At 37.8% G+C, this 16,642-nt stretch overlaps 1 protein-coding gene across 1 annotated transcript in view; it reads left to right on the top strand.

Annotated features, from left to right (window-relative positions):
- LOC135205254 (uncharacterized) overlaps positions 1-16,642 on the top strand; it is a 157,271-nt gene that overhangs the window by 59,524 nt on the left and 81,105 nt on the right. Inside the window, 2 exon segments of the mRNA XM_064235604.1 lie at positions 9,832-10,120; positions 16,431-16,600. Coding sequence (XP_064091674.1) covers positions 9,832-10,120; positions 16,431-16,600 — 459 coding nt within the window.

The following is a 16,642-nucleotide window of genomic DNA, read 5'->3' as shown; positions in this document are numbered from 1 at the left end:
CCCATGGAAATCATTCACAATTGAGGACAAATTTTCTTCCAGACACCATTCATGTTTGTTTGCTTAACCTCCTCCCAGGAATTAGCAATGTTCTTTACAGCATCAAGGATGTTTTGTGGATTTCCAAAAGTCCTTCAGAGTCAAGTCCTTCTGGTTTCAGTTGCCTGTAAAGCCATAGCAATTGTCCTTCGTAGGTAGTAGGCCTTGAACGAAGCAATCACTCCTTGGTCCATAGGCTGTAAAAGGGCCGTGGTATTAGGTGGAAGGTAAACCACCTTGACATTAGGGTTGAAGTCTCCCAGCTGGGCAGGGTGTCCAGGGGCATTGTCCAGCACTAGCAACACCTTAAAGGGGATACCCCTTGGAGGCGCAATACCGCTCCACACTTGGAACAAAATGGTTTACGAACCAGTCCTCAAACACTGCAAGTGTCACCCATGCCTTCTTGTTGACTTCCAAATTACTGGTAGTTGACCCCTTCCAAATGCCCTTGAGTGCCCTTGGATTTTTCAGCCTGATACACCAACAAGGGCTTCAGTTTGAAGTCGCCAGCAGCATTACCCCCAAGAAGTAAAGTTAGCCTCTCCTTGCTGGCTTTAATGACCGGGTGCTGCTTCTCCTCCTTGGCGATGTAAGTGCGGTTAGGCATACGCTTCCAAAACAAACCTGTCTCGTCTACGTAAACACTTGCTGAGCAGAATAACCCCCCTCCTTAATTATCTCAGACAACGCTTTAGGAAATTCTTACACTCGCTGCTTTCTCATCCCCACTAGCAGCTTCACCTTGCAATTTAAGGTTATGGTAATTGGGCCCGAGCCTTAAATCGCATAAACCAACCCCTACTAGCCACAAACTCTTCACTTTCACTTCCCTCCCCCTTTTCTTTTTTCAACGCTTCAAACAATCTTTTCGCCTTCTCCTGAATCAACCATAAGGCTGACTGGGATACGCCGTTGATTTTTGGTCTTCCAACCAAAGCACCAATAACCTTTCCATTAAAATTATTAGACACTACTCTGCTTAGTTATCACTGTCGCTTTCATAGGAGCAGATCCTTTCACATGTTCACGATGCGCTCTTTATCTTTGATAATGGTAGCAACGGTCGAACGGCTAAGGCCAAGCGGAGCGGCCAATGTTTGTTGCGTTTCTCCCTTCTCAGATCGCTTTATCAATGTCCACTTTAATTTCCATGGTGATGGCCTTTCTTTTCTTCGATGCACTACCATCAGAAGAGTCCGCCTTGCGCTTGGGAGCCATAACAAAGAGCAAAAAGTTACAAAAACGATACAACACGAGGGAGAGAGAGGCAGTGTAACAACCAAAAATGGCGTATGGGCGAGGAATGAGCGTAGCGAAGCGACGCCGTCCTCTCCCCCACAAAGCGTATTCTTCCGCCGTGCGCCGAACTAGTTCGCGTTTGTTTTACGTTGCTTACGACGCTAAACCGCGTAAGACGAACGACGCAAAATATTATTTTTTTATATTTTTTGGGGGATGGGGGGCGCGTTCGTAACCACGAAACATCGTAAGTCGAGACCAGCGTAACCTGAGGACTTACTGTATATTAATAATTAATATACAAACCCATTTTTTGTGAATGCCTTCCTAGCCGCTTTTCCCATTCATGTATGTAAGGGTTGGCAGCAAGGGTGTATTTACACCTTAATCATGTACTCTTGCCCTTTTTATACTAAAAGCATTACAGTATACAGTGGGCTCCCCGTATTCGTGTTCTCCATATTCTCGGACTCACGGATTTGCGGATTTCTCTCTGGACCTTATCTACCCATTATTTACGGGAAATTCGCCTTTTTGCAGGTTTTTTCCATCGATAAATAATCCCAAATTAGTGTATTTGGATGTCATTTTCATGACTAAATACATTTTTAATGCTAAAATGATTTACTAACTATTTTAAAATATTAATACTGTATTAGTAAGTTTAATAAGATAAATGATATCACATGATAACAATAATAATTCTCTCTCTCTTTCTTACAGAGATGTATGTTTTCTGTATGATACATAAATGATTTAGTAATTTTCAAATAATTTAAATGTAAAGAGCAATCAGTTCATTAAAGAAAATACTATAGTGCATTAGTAAGATGTAGTTTAGAAATTAAAAAATTATGTAAGAATGAAGGAAATCCCAGTCTTCACGCATCTTTCTTTCAAACTCCAGGTACCAAACCGAAGTCCAACAGCTGTCAAATATATCAAGTAATGTGACAAAAGGGTAGGGCATCTCTCTCTCTCTCTCTCTCTCTCTCTCTCTCTCTCTCTCGGTCTCTCTCTCTCTCTCTTACTGAAATGAGAGATTTTTATGATATGTATATATGTAGTTTTATACAAATAATTTTCAATAATAATAATAACTAAATATGGTATAACTGTAATACAAAAATCATATGAGATAGTATTTTAAAGAAAATACTACAATAACCTTTCCATTTCACACTTTCAAATATGGATAACTCTCTCTCTCTCTCTCTCTCTCTCTCTTACTGAGATGAGAGAATTTCTATGGTACATGTGTATATGTTTATTAATATTTTCACATAATAATAATAATAATAATAATAATAATAATAATTGAACTAATTTCAAAATTCATGTGATAGTATTTTAAAGAAATACAATAATCTATCCATTTCATTCTTTTGAATAAGGATAACTCTTGCCCTCTGTTTGGCATGGAAAGTTTATGTATACATATATACTTTAAGGCATTACTACATTTTATGGTGAAATAATAATATACAGTACTAGTTTTCAAATAATATCAAGTTTAATGAGATTAAACAATAACCTCTCTCTCTCTCTCTCTCTCTCTCTCTCTCTCTTCTCCTCTCTCTCTCTCTCTCTTCTCTCTCTCTCTCTCTCTCTCTCTCTCTCTCTCTCTCTCTCTCTCACATATGTTTATTTGTTTTGTAATATAAATAAATGATTATACCTTATAACTAATTTTCAAATATTGATAAGATTAATAAAAAAAATAGTGATTCCCAGTCTTTTTATCCACATGGAGGAAGGTGGGCGGGGGAGTAAATGACAGTTTGATATACGAATTGGTGGAGGGGAAGGAGTCGGAGTCTAGGAGTTATTCTCTCTCTCTCTCGTCTCTCTCTCTCTCTCTCTCTCTCTCTCTCTCTCTCTCTCTCTCTCTCTCTCTGTTATTGTCTGTAGGCGTATATTTTTTAAATGGTAAAATGTTTAAGATGGCTCTGAAATGAAATTAATAATATAACCTCAAAGATTAATGCAGTAATAGGTTAGTAATTTTAGGTATATTTGAAGTAGGATGATATTTAAGGTATATATTTGGTATCTGAACTTTCAAGATAGGCAATTATAAGCATTTTTAGAGGTGGTTCTAACTATTTGCGGGTTTTAATTATTCACGGGGGTGTCTGGTACACATCCCCCGCGAATATGGGGAGAACACTGTATTAGCAGTTTACCAGTCTGCTGTTTAATATAAGTGACTCACTGTTGTTTTTTAACTATTATGTAAGATAAATTCATAAAGTAAATAAGTCTACAGGCATAACCAGCTCCGTTTCAGGGAGTCCCTTCTCACCCCCGCCCCCTTCAGAAGTTGGGGGAGGTAGGATGAAACTCTATTATAAACCATCGTGGGGGTCCCCACTATAACCCTGCCAAATTTCATGCCTATCAGACCCGCTGTTTGCCCGTGATTGAATGACAGACGGACGGACATACATAATGCCCATTATAGTATAGTAGGATATATTTATTTTTTTAATTTGACATTCATGCTTAACCTCAAGTAGAATTTATGGGGGAAAACTTCAGAGGTTTGCCCTTTGTTTTTTCTCTTCCAGTATTCTTCCTTCTCCTTCACCCTTTTTGCTCGCTTGTTGGGCGAGGAGGGGGTTTGTGTATGTGTGGTGTTGTTTGAAGATCTCTCATCTCGAAGGGCAGTGCCCTTTGGTATGAGAGGAATATCCTTTTTTAATCATATTTTGTTGTTTCTGCAGACTAATAGTGAGCAGTAGTAGATTATAGCAGTGGATGGTTGGATATCTCTTCCTGTTGGTTATCCTATCTCTTGGAATTGTGCCTACAACACAATAGCATACTGTGACATTGGCCCTCAAGCGTTTGTATGGATCCCCTGCTGTAAACCATATTGAAATGCTGCTGTTATCTTGGAGTTTTATTACTGGACAGCCTCTGTGCAGCTACCCTGTGGTTGTTGACTACTACTGATGCTGTTTGTGCTTCATCCTGTAGAAGTAGTCCTGCGAAAGAACGTCTCCTCCATCACTCTTGCCTTCCTTCTCTGAAGCTCGAGGAGGCTCCGGAATCCGGACCAGCCTCCTCTGGCCAAGAAGAGGAAGGATGCTTTTCCTCCCCTAAGAGGTCCTTCTGCAGGATTTCTAAGAGGTTGCCTCCTTCCGAGGAGGCACTGGGATCCCTCGTCAGCTGTTCCCAACCTTTGGGTTCGGGAACCAATTTGCTTTCCCCTGGTCTTGAGTTTCAGGAGTAGTAGGAGTGCAGGCTTCAGCTTGCGTTCCCATCTTCTAGACAGGTGGTGTTTTGGGAGCTTGTTCGTGAATCATTCAGAAGGCTCGTGTTTCGAGAGAAGGGATGAAGCATTCACGTGTCTCGTCCATTTTTGCCAACCTGTCGAGCACTCGTCAGTACTTGGTAGTTCCCACCTGGTTTTTGATTCCAAGGAATCATACACCTGGAGAAACAGAGAAGCCAAGGAGTCAATGGGTTGTTGTTGGCTCTTCTTTACCTTTGGGTTTTGGAAACTGATTTGCTTGCTCCTGGGCTTGTGTATTGAGAGCCACAGTAGTGCAGGCTGCAGCTTACATTCCTGTCACTTGTCGAGAGGTTTGCCTCAAGGCAGGTGATGTGTTGGTGCTCATTTGCTAGTCATTCCAAGTAATCGTCCTTCTATTGATGCATGAGGATCCAGAACTGTTGACGGACAGTCCAAGTTCAGGCACAGGGCAAGAGGAGGGACTTTTCAGAGGAATACAGCGGTTTTTGTATTTGTATACAATTTTCTCATTCATAAAGTGCTCAACTAGTAATTGTTCACCCTGAATTAGTGTGAATGTTAGAAGACTTTGCCTGCCCTGATAGCACTGCTTCCAGGGTAAAGAGAAGAGTTCCTCCTTGAACCAACCTTTGCAGTGACTAGAAGCAGTTCATCAGGCAGTACATCCTTGTGTTTACATGGCTAAATACTTCCAGCCTTCATTGCAGGCACAGGCTTTATTGCCAAACAGCAATAAAATAGCTGGAATTCTCTTTCAGTCATCTGTAAATTTCAGGGATTAGAGCTGTCTTTACTGGTTGGTGTCATTGACGGGACTTTTTCCTCTCGTCAGAATCACGAAAGTTAACTTTACTATTCTGATTCAATTAGGAAAGATGTAGGTCCACCAACCTCACTCTTAGTTCTTTCATGTGAGAAGTAGTATTGTTTGTCTCCTCACTTGAGATTCTACTACTGAACACCATTTGACTCTCGTTTAAGACACATAAGCCCTTGCGAGAATCATCTGATAGTTTTGTTTTTAAAGACTGCATCTCATCTCTCTCTGGCATTGACAAAGAGGATAGATGATTTGCTTGTATCATCTTCAACATCACCCTTCAAAAGGTGGGTTTCGTGTCGTGACTCCATCACAGTTGTCAAATCATTCAGCATCTGATTCATGGGTTCGAATTTCATGATCCCGTGCACTTTGGACTTGGTATTTGTTGATCTAGATCAGTCATTACTTTGTCCTATTGGTGTGTTGCAGTACCTGCGGAAGACTCGACGCCCTTTATGGTATGTGGAATTCCTTTCTCCACTACTTGCTCACCAATGGAAAAGTGTCTAAGGACATGTTCTTCCTCCGAGTCTTATGAGATCACAAGTAACTTCTCTGCAGAGAGTTATGTCACCTGTATGCTCTTCCTGGGAGGAGTGCCAGTGGCTTGGTCCTTTCATCGCATTCTGAAGAATATGTTGGACTGGAAGATAAATGTAGTCTTATTAGGACCACATATATGTCTTTCTTCCTTCAGGTTTTTGCCCACAGGTTCTTCGAACGCTTTTCCGTGGACCTGTGGTGGATGCTCAAGTTGTGTTTGCTTACCCGGCTCCTTCAAGAAGACAAGTCGCATCTCACCTATGGTGTGTGGTTCTAGAATTAAGAGGAATGCAAGAGTGACTGGCCTCTCCCTCTCATCCCTCCTCGTCCTTCTACCCCTCTTCCTTCGGGTTGAGGATAGGACTCAAACTTACATTTGCTGGTCGGACATTTGATGCATTAAGCCTATATACAGTTTCCTTTCTATTTGTCTTCTCAGAATCATAGAAGCAATCCTGTTCCTTCCTCTAGCAAGGGGTGGAAGGAGACTGCCAATAAGGCAAACCCTTCTCTGATGTTTGCATTAATGACTCCAACTCTCAATATTCTTCGCAGCCTTTTTCAAACGAGTTCATATGAGTTGCAATTCCTTACTCATTATGAAAAGAACCAGAGGTCTGACTCTTGATCTTGCAGTTCTTATACCCCAATCAATTTGTCGTTCTTTCGACCAGGAGGAATAGCCCAAGTGTGCTGAACTCCAGTCAGTCCTAGAAACTCACTCAGATCCCTCCCTCCAATAAGTGAGTCTTTCTATTGTAAAGGACCAAGGGTTTGTATATTGTATTGGAACAAATCACAATTGTCCAACACAATATACAAACCCTTGTTCCTTTACATGAGGAATTACCTTCTCCCTCGTGTAAAGGACCTCAGGTTCGTATAGTTAGGAAAAATACAATTTACTTTCAAAAATTGTGATTTGTTCCTACACGATACACAAACTCTCGGTCCTGTACACGAGGGAGAAAGTAATTCCTCATGTAAAGGACCTCAGGTTTGTATATTTAGGAGAAATACAATTTACTTTCAAAAATTGTGATTTTTAGAAAGTAAATTGTATTTTTCCTAACTGTGTAAACCTGAGGTCCTTTGCACCAATGCCCACTTCATGCCACCCCTCAATCTGAAATCGGGGCCGAAAGGCAAATTGGGAATGTTTTCATCTGGGCAGGCGGGTCTCCCCCCCCCCTACTGGACGGTAGTTACTGCCTTACTACCTTGTTCAAGAATTTTAACAGCTGTGTTCATGCTTCACTGTAAGTAATTCCTATTGTAAAGGCCCTCAGGTTTGCATAGTTGGGAAAAAAACAATTTACTTTTAAAAATTGTGATTTTCTCGTACTAAAAGACTATACGAATTCGTACTGTAGTATTGCATTTTATAGAGTATTAATACAAATATATAAAACTCAAATGCATTAAGCAAATTTTGATGATAACGCAGTAAAGTACAGTTTGTAACTTATGATACAGAAGTAGAGGGAGCATCTGTAATGGTAAATAAAGATATATAAATGATTGTGTCAAAGACTTATTTGCTCTCACTTAATTTACATTGTTAAATATTTTTTTATTAATGGCAGTGTTATGAGATACATTTACATTATAGGACCCAGAAAACTTTGTACGATATGTTATACATACAAAGTATCTTGTTGTATGTTATGACCTAAAATACTTTATTATAGATTCTATCAGAGATTCAGAGATTATGAAACTCATAGGTGAATTTTTATTTATCAGTATTTCATAGTTTTTGTGGATATTTGATGGGTCTTGTTTTATACTGATTAAGAATTAATTTTTTAGGTTTTGTTGATCCATGCAAACATCCGACACATCATGCAACTAATATTACTGCACGTAGTTCCCAGAGGAATCAGCGCATGAGTAAGTTCTTTTTCTTAATGCTATCTTTATTAGAACTGTCTATTTACATGTTGTGATTACAGGTACTGGCAGTCCCCAGTTTACGACAGGAATTCTGTTCAAGCACTGTGGTGTCACCCAGGACATTGTCGATAATCATAAGAAAATCTTGACCTTAATCCTCTGAGTGTCTTTAAAACGGCATAACCTGCATTTTGATTGAGCTTTTCATAATAAAACCTCCAAATTTTTACCATTCTACTATTTTGGAGCCATATTACAGTTTTAGTCTTCCATCAGACTTGCATCGTAAGCCTATAACTTAAATTTTAACTGGGAAATAATTTTTTATTTATGTATTTGAGGAGCGTCGTAACCTTGGAATGACGTAAGCAGAGTCCAGCGTAACTCGGGGACTGCATGTGACCTGAAATTAAAGGACAATTTTTAGTGTGGCATTTGAAAAGTAAAATTACCACTTAAATTTTTTTGGCAGTTAGTAATGCAAAATCTTATTTTTCATAACTTGCTAAGTCAAGTAGTCATCCTAGTGTTATTTGAAGAGTTTAGAAGATAATTTTATAGTTACCATTTCATAGTTTATGATTATAGGTAGCTAATGACTACTGGCTTCTGAAGTGCAGTAGGTAGGCCCACATCCTACTTGCTAAGTCTTGACTAAGTGAAGTGATATCATTTTGCAGTTTGCTTCATATCTGTGAGTTACATAGTCTTTTTACTAAGGTTTCCAGCATGACCATCTGGCCTACATGGGCCTTATTAAGCGCCTGTGGTGTGATCGGTATGGTCTTGGCCTGTCACCTTGGTGGCCGCGAGTTCGATTCTCGGGCATTCCTTTGAGGTGTGAGAGATGTGTATTTCTGGTGATAGAAGTTCAATCTTGATGTGGTTTGGAAGTCACGTAAAGCCGTTGGTCCCGTTGCTGAATAACCACTGGTTCCATGCAACGTAAAAACACCATACAAACAAACAAACAATACATGGGCCTTATTGACCTCATAGGTCCCAGTACTTGGCCTTTGGCCTAAATCTCTTATTCCAATCACCATCATTAATGTTTTACATAAATTTGTCTATTTGTAGGATTAAGGGTTCTTTAATAAAACATATAATTAATATGTGATAACCTATATACAGAATTAGGATGTCTGGCCACCCTTATAGGATTTTAAAGTGGCATTAATTGTTTTGGAGAAACAAATAATGATGGTAGAAATTCTGTTTTCTATATACAGTACACTATACACCTTACTTTTACTTGTATTGTAGCATTTTTCTCTCCTTTATTCAGGCAAGGTTCCTTCTGCAGTCTGGGAAGACGTTGCAGAGGGCAGCTCACAATATTCATTTGAAGGGGGTGGACCACTGCCTGATGCTCAAATTCTTAGTCAGAGACAGAAATACCAAAGTGATCTCGAGCACAATGAATTAAAAACCCCTTTAAGTAGTTCTGTCTCTTCCTCACCATCAAGGACTTCAAAGAATACCGTCCAAGCTTTTCCTAGAAGGGGGGAAACTACTGTGACCAACTTAAATGGAAGCCATGACTCTCGCTTACCACAGCATGTTGATCCAAGGTCAACCTTAGATGAGCATTCTAGCCTGGAAAATTCACAGGGATCAGTGCATACTCAAATGGACCAGGTTTCTTGTCAGGAAATGCATGAAGCTGACATGAAAGAATATCAGGCAGAACAAGAGAGACCATTAAGATTTTGAAAAGAAAATTTAAAAATTTGGTGGTCGCCTTGTTGATGACAGCAATGGTGAGTTTTCTCACCATTTTAGTATCTTAAAAGATTGTCAGATTTATACCCTGCTCAAGATGCTATTCAGTTTTTTCTTATGCTAAATACTGTTTTTATACTACTGTACTGTAGATACAGGTTGTAACAATATGCATCCCAGGCTATGTAAACAAATAATTTTTTTCTTTTTAATATGCTTACAGATGTGCCACTGAAACAATTAAGGAAAAACGTTATATGAAGCAGAGTATTTGTGTAGATAAATATGTTTCCAATTGCAGGTTAGTAAGATGTTTAATTTTCATTTCCCCCAAGTTGGGCTCGCCCAGTTGTGCTTATTTAATTTTTTACAGCAAAAAGTTCGGCGTAAAGGTGAGAAAGCTGTTATGGACAAATTTGGATCTCCCCCAAAAGTTGAAGGCATCAAAAAGAGAGAAAGTGACAATAAGGAAGAAGAGGAGAAACATGAGAAGGAACCTACAAAAGAGGCTCCCAGGAAGAGAGACCTCTCGGTGCCATCTCAGATTTCAGAGCAGCCTGCAAAAAAATCCCATAAGCATCCTGGCAAAGGTAGTAGCTTTACATTTTGTTTTTAGACTACTGTACATTACGAATTAGCCAAGATTACCTTCTTTACAGCTTTGCTGTATGTGATATGACAGTGGGGTCCCCAATTTTTCACGCTTCACTTTATCACAGATTTTTGTGGACACGTCTTTCACTTTTACTCAGGAACTTTCACCAGTTCGCAAATTTTTCTATGGACCGTATCTCTTAAAATGATCAGCTTAACTCTTATTTTTAAGCAACACTGCATTCACTAATTTGCGTTGTAGTTTAATGGGTGCAGGGCATTTGGCAATTATAAGCGTTTTTAGAGGGGAATTTGCATTTTTGCATTGGGTTCTGGAACCTATCCCAGTGAAATAGTGGAGAAGCACTGTAATTTGATCTACATTTTTGGGTTCATTATAGTTACCTACCAGTTTTATCACATCTTATAGGTTGTTATTTGATTATTGTATGAAATTAGTTTAACCAGATCGTTGCACCAAAATTGTTACCTCTTCAGGGGATGGGTTAGCATGGCAGAATCTCATTTCATTAATATGTTATTTTTAAGATTTGGTACAAAATTGGAAACCAGTTTTCTCAATTGCAAGTTCTCTTAAGTCATGCGGAAAATTATCCCAACAAATTATTCAGAGCTGAAAAATCTTACATGATATCCATTGTAAGATTTTCCACTTTAGATCAAGATTTTCCACTTTTGTTTGTGATTTAATGTTTTTAGAAATCACCCTTTTGGGGCATTGATTCCCATATTTGGAGTTTTATAATAGAATTATTAATATTATTATTCAGTAGATGAAAACTATTCACATGAAACAAGCCCACAGGGGCCATGGACTTCAAAAACAAGCTTCCAAAGAATATGGTGTTCCAAACAAAAACTTTTTTCAGTTTTCTTCTGAAGATTGAAAAAGAAACCCACAAAATCACTTTGTAACTTGTTTACTTCTAAGTATTTACATTTAGTTTTACTACACACTCGAGTACTTTCAGGCCCTATCTGTGGCCCATTTTCAAGAGATGTTTGGGATGTTAGCCTGGGTCAAGGCCTTGACCCCAGCTAACATCCCAAACATCTCTTGAAAATGGGCCACAGATAGGGCCTGAAAGTACTCGAGTGTGTAGTAAAACTAAATGTAAATACTTAGAAGTAAACAAGTTACAAAGTGATTTTGTGGGTTTCTTTATCAATATGGTGTTTATTAGGAAGAATCAAGAGCAAGTAAAGCGAAATGCAGAGAGGAGAGATACCACTTATTAAAATAGAAAAGAAAATGAATTAGTAAATAGATAAAGTGGTAACAATGTATTAAAATGCAAGAAGACTAGTACCATTAGGGTAATAATGCATTTCATTTTCATTTGAACTTCTGAAGTTAGTGTTAAAAGGGAGAGGATGTTGTGAGTGATGAAACAAGCAGTGATATTGCTGATGAAGCCCCTCTGTTAGCTGACTTGTTTTCCAGTGACCACATGCCCTGTAGAGAACCAAATCAAATATAGTCAATGGAATAGTGTGGTAACAAAGTATTATCATTGAAATAAATTGATTTGAGGCCAAAGGCTCAAATTCATACAAAGATGAAAATTGGGTGTGTAATACAGTGGAACTCAAAGGCTTCCCAGAGAGCTTGACCTTCAAGGTTCTAGTCAGCTCATGATCTAAACATTCCTTGCCATTTCATCTTGGACTGTCCCTGGAGCCTCATGTGGTATGAAATTTATTGTGAAGAATAATCAAACATTTAGGATGTTAAATTAACCAAACTTAAATAGAACATGATCATGCCATGGTTAAGTAGCACAAAAATTTTAATAATAGCGGACCCCTGCTTACTCGTGGATGTTTTCTGTGGGACATTTTGAATATTTTCCTAGCCAAATCTTTCTTATATGCAACAATCATACAATCTATGCACCTGTTCACATTTCTGGGCCCCAGTATAATAATCCCGCTTGAAACTTTGAACGACAAAACAACCAGACTTACAACCTACAAATATCAAAAGAAGAGAGATCTCTCACAGACACAAACTCATCAACCATCAGTCTCCTGGTTCCTTCCCACTCTTGTTTGTTTATATTTTCACCCCAGACTGCCGCCATCTTGTCTTCTATAATGTTACAATACAACTAAAATACATTGTTTCCCTTATATGGAACAATATTTTGCCAATGCAGAAAATTAAAATGCTGTAACACTGATATATAATCACTCTTGCAGTGCTCCTCCATTTTTATGCAAGAATAGCTTTCAAAACCTGCTGAGGAAGTGCAAAAAAATGTGGAAATGCCAACGTCCCCTCTAAAAATTATAACTGCCAAATAGTACCCCTTAAACTAAAAGGCTTTTAATGCTTACAACTGTGTATTGTAACATTTCACTGCTTCATTTGATAGTCCAAACAAAAATATACCTTAAATTATCATACTAAAACAATTTAACTCTTTCATATCCGCTTAGTTTTGAGCACTGTGTCCCCAGATATCCGAGGTGTCTGGGAGCGCTCGACAGTGCGAAAAAATTATCATTTTGAAAATTCCGCAAAAATATAAATTTTATGCCAACAACGTTCCTTTTGCTGTCCTTTTTTTCTAAATGTTAGTATTTTATGGTGGAATAGTCAGAATAAGAGTCCCAGCCCTCTAAATACGAAAAAATGTGAGTTATTTAACAAAAAAAAAAAAAAAAAAAAAAAAAATCTTTACTTTTTTTTATATTTTCATTCCTAACCCAAAAACTATGAAAGTCAGGCGAATGAATTATTTTTCATGAGAAAGCCAATAAAATTCCCTAAATAACGACATATAAATAAATGGAAAACGAATAAGTCCAGCCGGTGAAAAAATTGATAGAAAAGAGGGTAAGAAACATAGCGCTCTGCCCGGCGCATAGTGAGAATTATCACTAGATTTTTTTTTTTTTTTTTTTAAGAGCCCTATCTCGGTTATTTTTCATTGAAATTCCTTTGTAAATATACGAAAATGTAGAGGAAACGTTGAAGAATAAAGGGAAGGTCAAGAAAAATGGCTTTGGATACGGCAACAGTTTCATTTTGAAGTTATAAATTGATCGAATCGAAAAAAAATTGTACCGTTGTCAACATTTATTGCTAGAATAACAATTTTTTGAAGAGCCCTATCTCGGTTATTTTTCATAGAAATTACTTTGTAAATATATGAAATTGTAGAGGAAAAGTTGAAGAATAAAGGGAGAGTTAAGAAAAATGGCTTTGGGGTCACAGAGGGAAGTGTAGGTGCGATCAGCTGATTTCATTGTGAGAATTTTACTACGCCAGGGATTTGAGCATGCGCAGTACAGAAACTACTTTGCTGGCGTATTGATGCCCGAGATACACGGTCCAAGGTATGATCTAGCCTATGGAAATTGCTACTTGTCCGAAAATAAAAAAAAAATGCCCCTACCACACGTACGAAAAATTTCGGTAAATTTTACATACCGCTACGTCAGTTGGATAGATAGGGGATAGAGTATTTTTACGTACTATTACGTCAGTTGGACATGAAAGGGTTAATATTTCAAATAAAAATACACCCCAAACCAGTCAGAAAAAGTGTACAAAAACCGAATCGTACAAACCAGGGCATACCAAAACAGAGGTTCCACTGTATTTGCCTATTTACAGATTTTTTCATAGAGCAATTACCGTATTTTCATATTTTCATGACTGAATTAGGATGATAATTTAAGTTATGTTTGGTGTTTGGACTATTAAAATAGACGTTTTAGAGGGGCTTTAAGTTTAAGGTATACGTACAGTGGACCCCTGTATCTGCTTTCTGGTATTTTTCCATGAGAAATATCCATAAATAACTGTACAGTAGTGCCTCCGTACTTTGAACATAATCCGTCCCAGAAGGCTGTTCGAAGTACAATACGTGGTTCGGAAGTCACGTAAAGCCCTTGGTCTCGTTGCTCAATAACCACTGGTTCCATGCAACGTTAAAACACCATACAAACAAACAATTTGTTCGAAATATGAAACAAATATCCCCATAAGAAATAAAGCGAATAAGGATAATTCATTCCAGCCAACCCACAAAGTCCCCTTTTTCAAATTTTTTCTATTATTAATGTGTTCAAAAGTTAAATTAAGAGTGTAAAGTAACGAAACATTGTTATATGAAGTAAAATTTTCTAAATTTAATTTTTTCTGTGCATGATTTGCGAACTGTATCGTAAAAATGCCACCGACTTGCTGGGGGATGGAGGGAGGAAAGACAGGAACCCTTTGAGCAAACCAAATTGGTAGCAGTATGCAAAGGTTGATAATAAAATCAATTTTATTCACATAATATTAGGTATAAGGATAATCAAAGGAATCAGTAGTATGTGAGAGAGAGAGAGAGAGAGAGAGAGAGAGAGAGAGAGAGAGAGAGAGAGAGAGAGAGAGAGAGAGAGAGAGAGAGAGAGAGAGAGAGAGAGAGATTTATACTTGGATCTTAAGTGCACAAGAGAGATTAATTATGCCACAGTACATCAACTTACTGTGCAAACAAACAAGTAATAACTCATGAATGCAAGAAAAGGAAAGAGAAATAAAATAACTTCATGAGGAGACCGTTTAAACAAACAATCAAAGGTATACAGAAGCTGAAAGCAGCGCCAGTTTACTTATTACAGAGCCGAGTTACTTTTACAGTAGTAAAAATTGTAAAAAAGCAATTGTCACTAGATTGGTATTTTACTGTAACAAAAATAAAAGTGATTTGGGCAGATCAAGTGTAAGTGAAAGAAATTGGCTAATAATCATCCCAGCCTAGCTGATAAGTCAGTGGGAAGCAGAGCCGTTTTCCCCCCCCCCCCCCCCCCCCCCCCCCCCCCCTCCCCCCCAAAAACAAAAAACCTCTCTCTCTCTCTCTCATCTCTTCTCTCTGCTCTCTCTCTCTCTCTCTCTATCTCTCTCTCTCTCTCTCTCTCTACCTTCTCTTCTCTCTCTCTCTCTCCTGATCTCTCTCTCAGCGCATCGAACACTGACTCGAGCAAGCTTTATTTTTTTTATATTGAATTGCATTTTATTGTTTTCATGTTTTATCATTGTTAAATTTATTGTGAAATATGTGAAATAACATTATATTTTTTATGTGAATTGGTACTGTTTTTACCTACATATCATAGTAAAGATTTTACAGTCTCTTCTTTCCTCAATAATACCATGACGCACTATAACTTAAAATCATTAATTTATTATTCCTCAAAAATATAAACGCTCCCTCCCTCTACCTCAAGTTAGCTGTATATCATCTCAATGACAAATGATTTTGTTAATCATTCATGCTAAATTTTATTGTGAAAAGCTTTGTTCTTTCGTTTACTATGTTGTTAATATTACAACTAGACTGTCTTGCTCGGCCATTATATCAAATTTATTGGGAAATTCCCTTTTTTATGTGAATTCTTATTGCTTTTACATACATAGAGTAATATTTTAACACCTTTCTCCTTTTCTCCTCAACATATCAGCACTCCCTCGTTCAGTCTCAAGTCAGTTGGGCGTGACATCACCGCGGTTACGCACGATTTTATACTTCTTTTATGCTAAACGTTAATTAAAAGCTAAGTTCTATATTAAATGCTTTATATACTTTTATGTATTTTGTTGAATACATTAAACTACTATATCTTATAAAGGAAAAAAAATTTAATACAGTTTAACTTGTAAGACCAAGTAGGCTATCAAATACAAGTATAAACTAGATAATCAGTCAGTTCGAAGTATACGAGCCTTTGTTCGACAAACGATACAAAATTCTCTGGAAAATTTTGTTCGAAAAACAGAAAGTTCGACTTAAGAAACGTTCAACAAACAAGGTACCGCTGTATTTTCATATCAATTTCATTATTAAATGCACTTTCTGTTATAAACTATATAAATAAAAACCGTGGTTTTTCTTGAGTTTGAACTAACAAAATATGCAGTTCATAGCATTTTTATAGGGGGTCTAAGTATTTGTGGATTCTAGCTGTAAAAGGTGGGGGGGGGGTTCAAAAGTTTCCCTGCGATTATGGGATGTCCATTGTAATTGGTGTTTGAACGATCAAAATAAGCAGTTATAAGCATTTAGAGGGGCTTTTTGGGTTTGAACTACTGAAATAGGCAGTTATAAGTGGTTCTAGAGGGGGTTTCGGTAGTCACAGGTAGCTGTGGTACACTTTCCCAGTGAAATACCATGGGATGACTAAATCAACATTTTAAATATTGTAATAAAGTACTATAGTATTCAGATTTTTAAAAAAGGATGACTGCTTTCTTTGTTATAATAATTCTAGTTTTAATTCTTCCAGAGGAACCTTCACAAGAAAATATTTCTGCAGCTCCTCCCAAAGTCCGTAATTATGAAGTCACGGAAGTCCGTAGATTCATGGAGAAGAAGCGTAGGGAACGTACCAAGAGTCACAAGGAGCAAAAGCAACGAGAGGAAATGAATCAGATTGAAAGAGAAGATAGACTGAAGGTATGAGAAAGTTTGTGTTACATATCACATATGTACTATCAC

This window comes from Macrobrachium nipponense, chromosome 49 (genome assembly GCF_015104395.2).
Source record: "Macrobrachium nipponense isolate FS-2020 chromosome 49, ASM1510439v2, whole genome shotgun sequence".
NCBI lineage: Eukaryota > Metazoa > Arthropoda > Malacostraca > Decapoda > Palaemonidae > Macrobrachium > Macrobrachium nipponense.
Note: the sequence above shows the minus strand (reverse complement) of the source record. Positions and strands in the feature narration are given on the sequence as shown.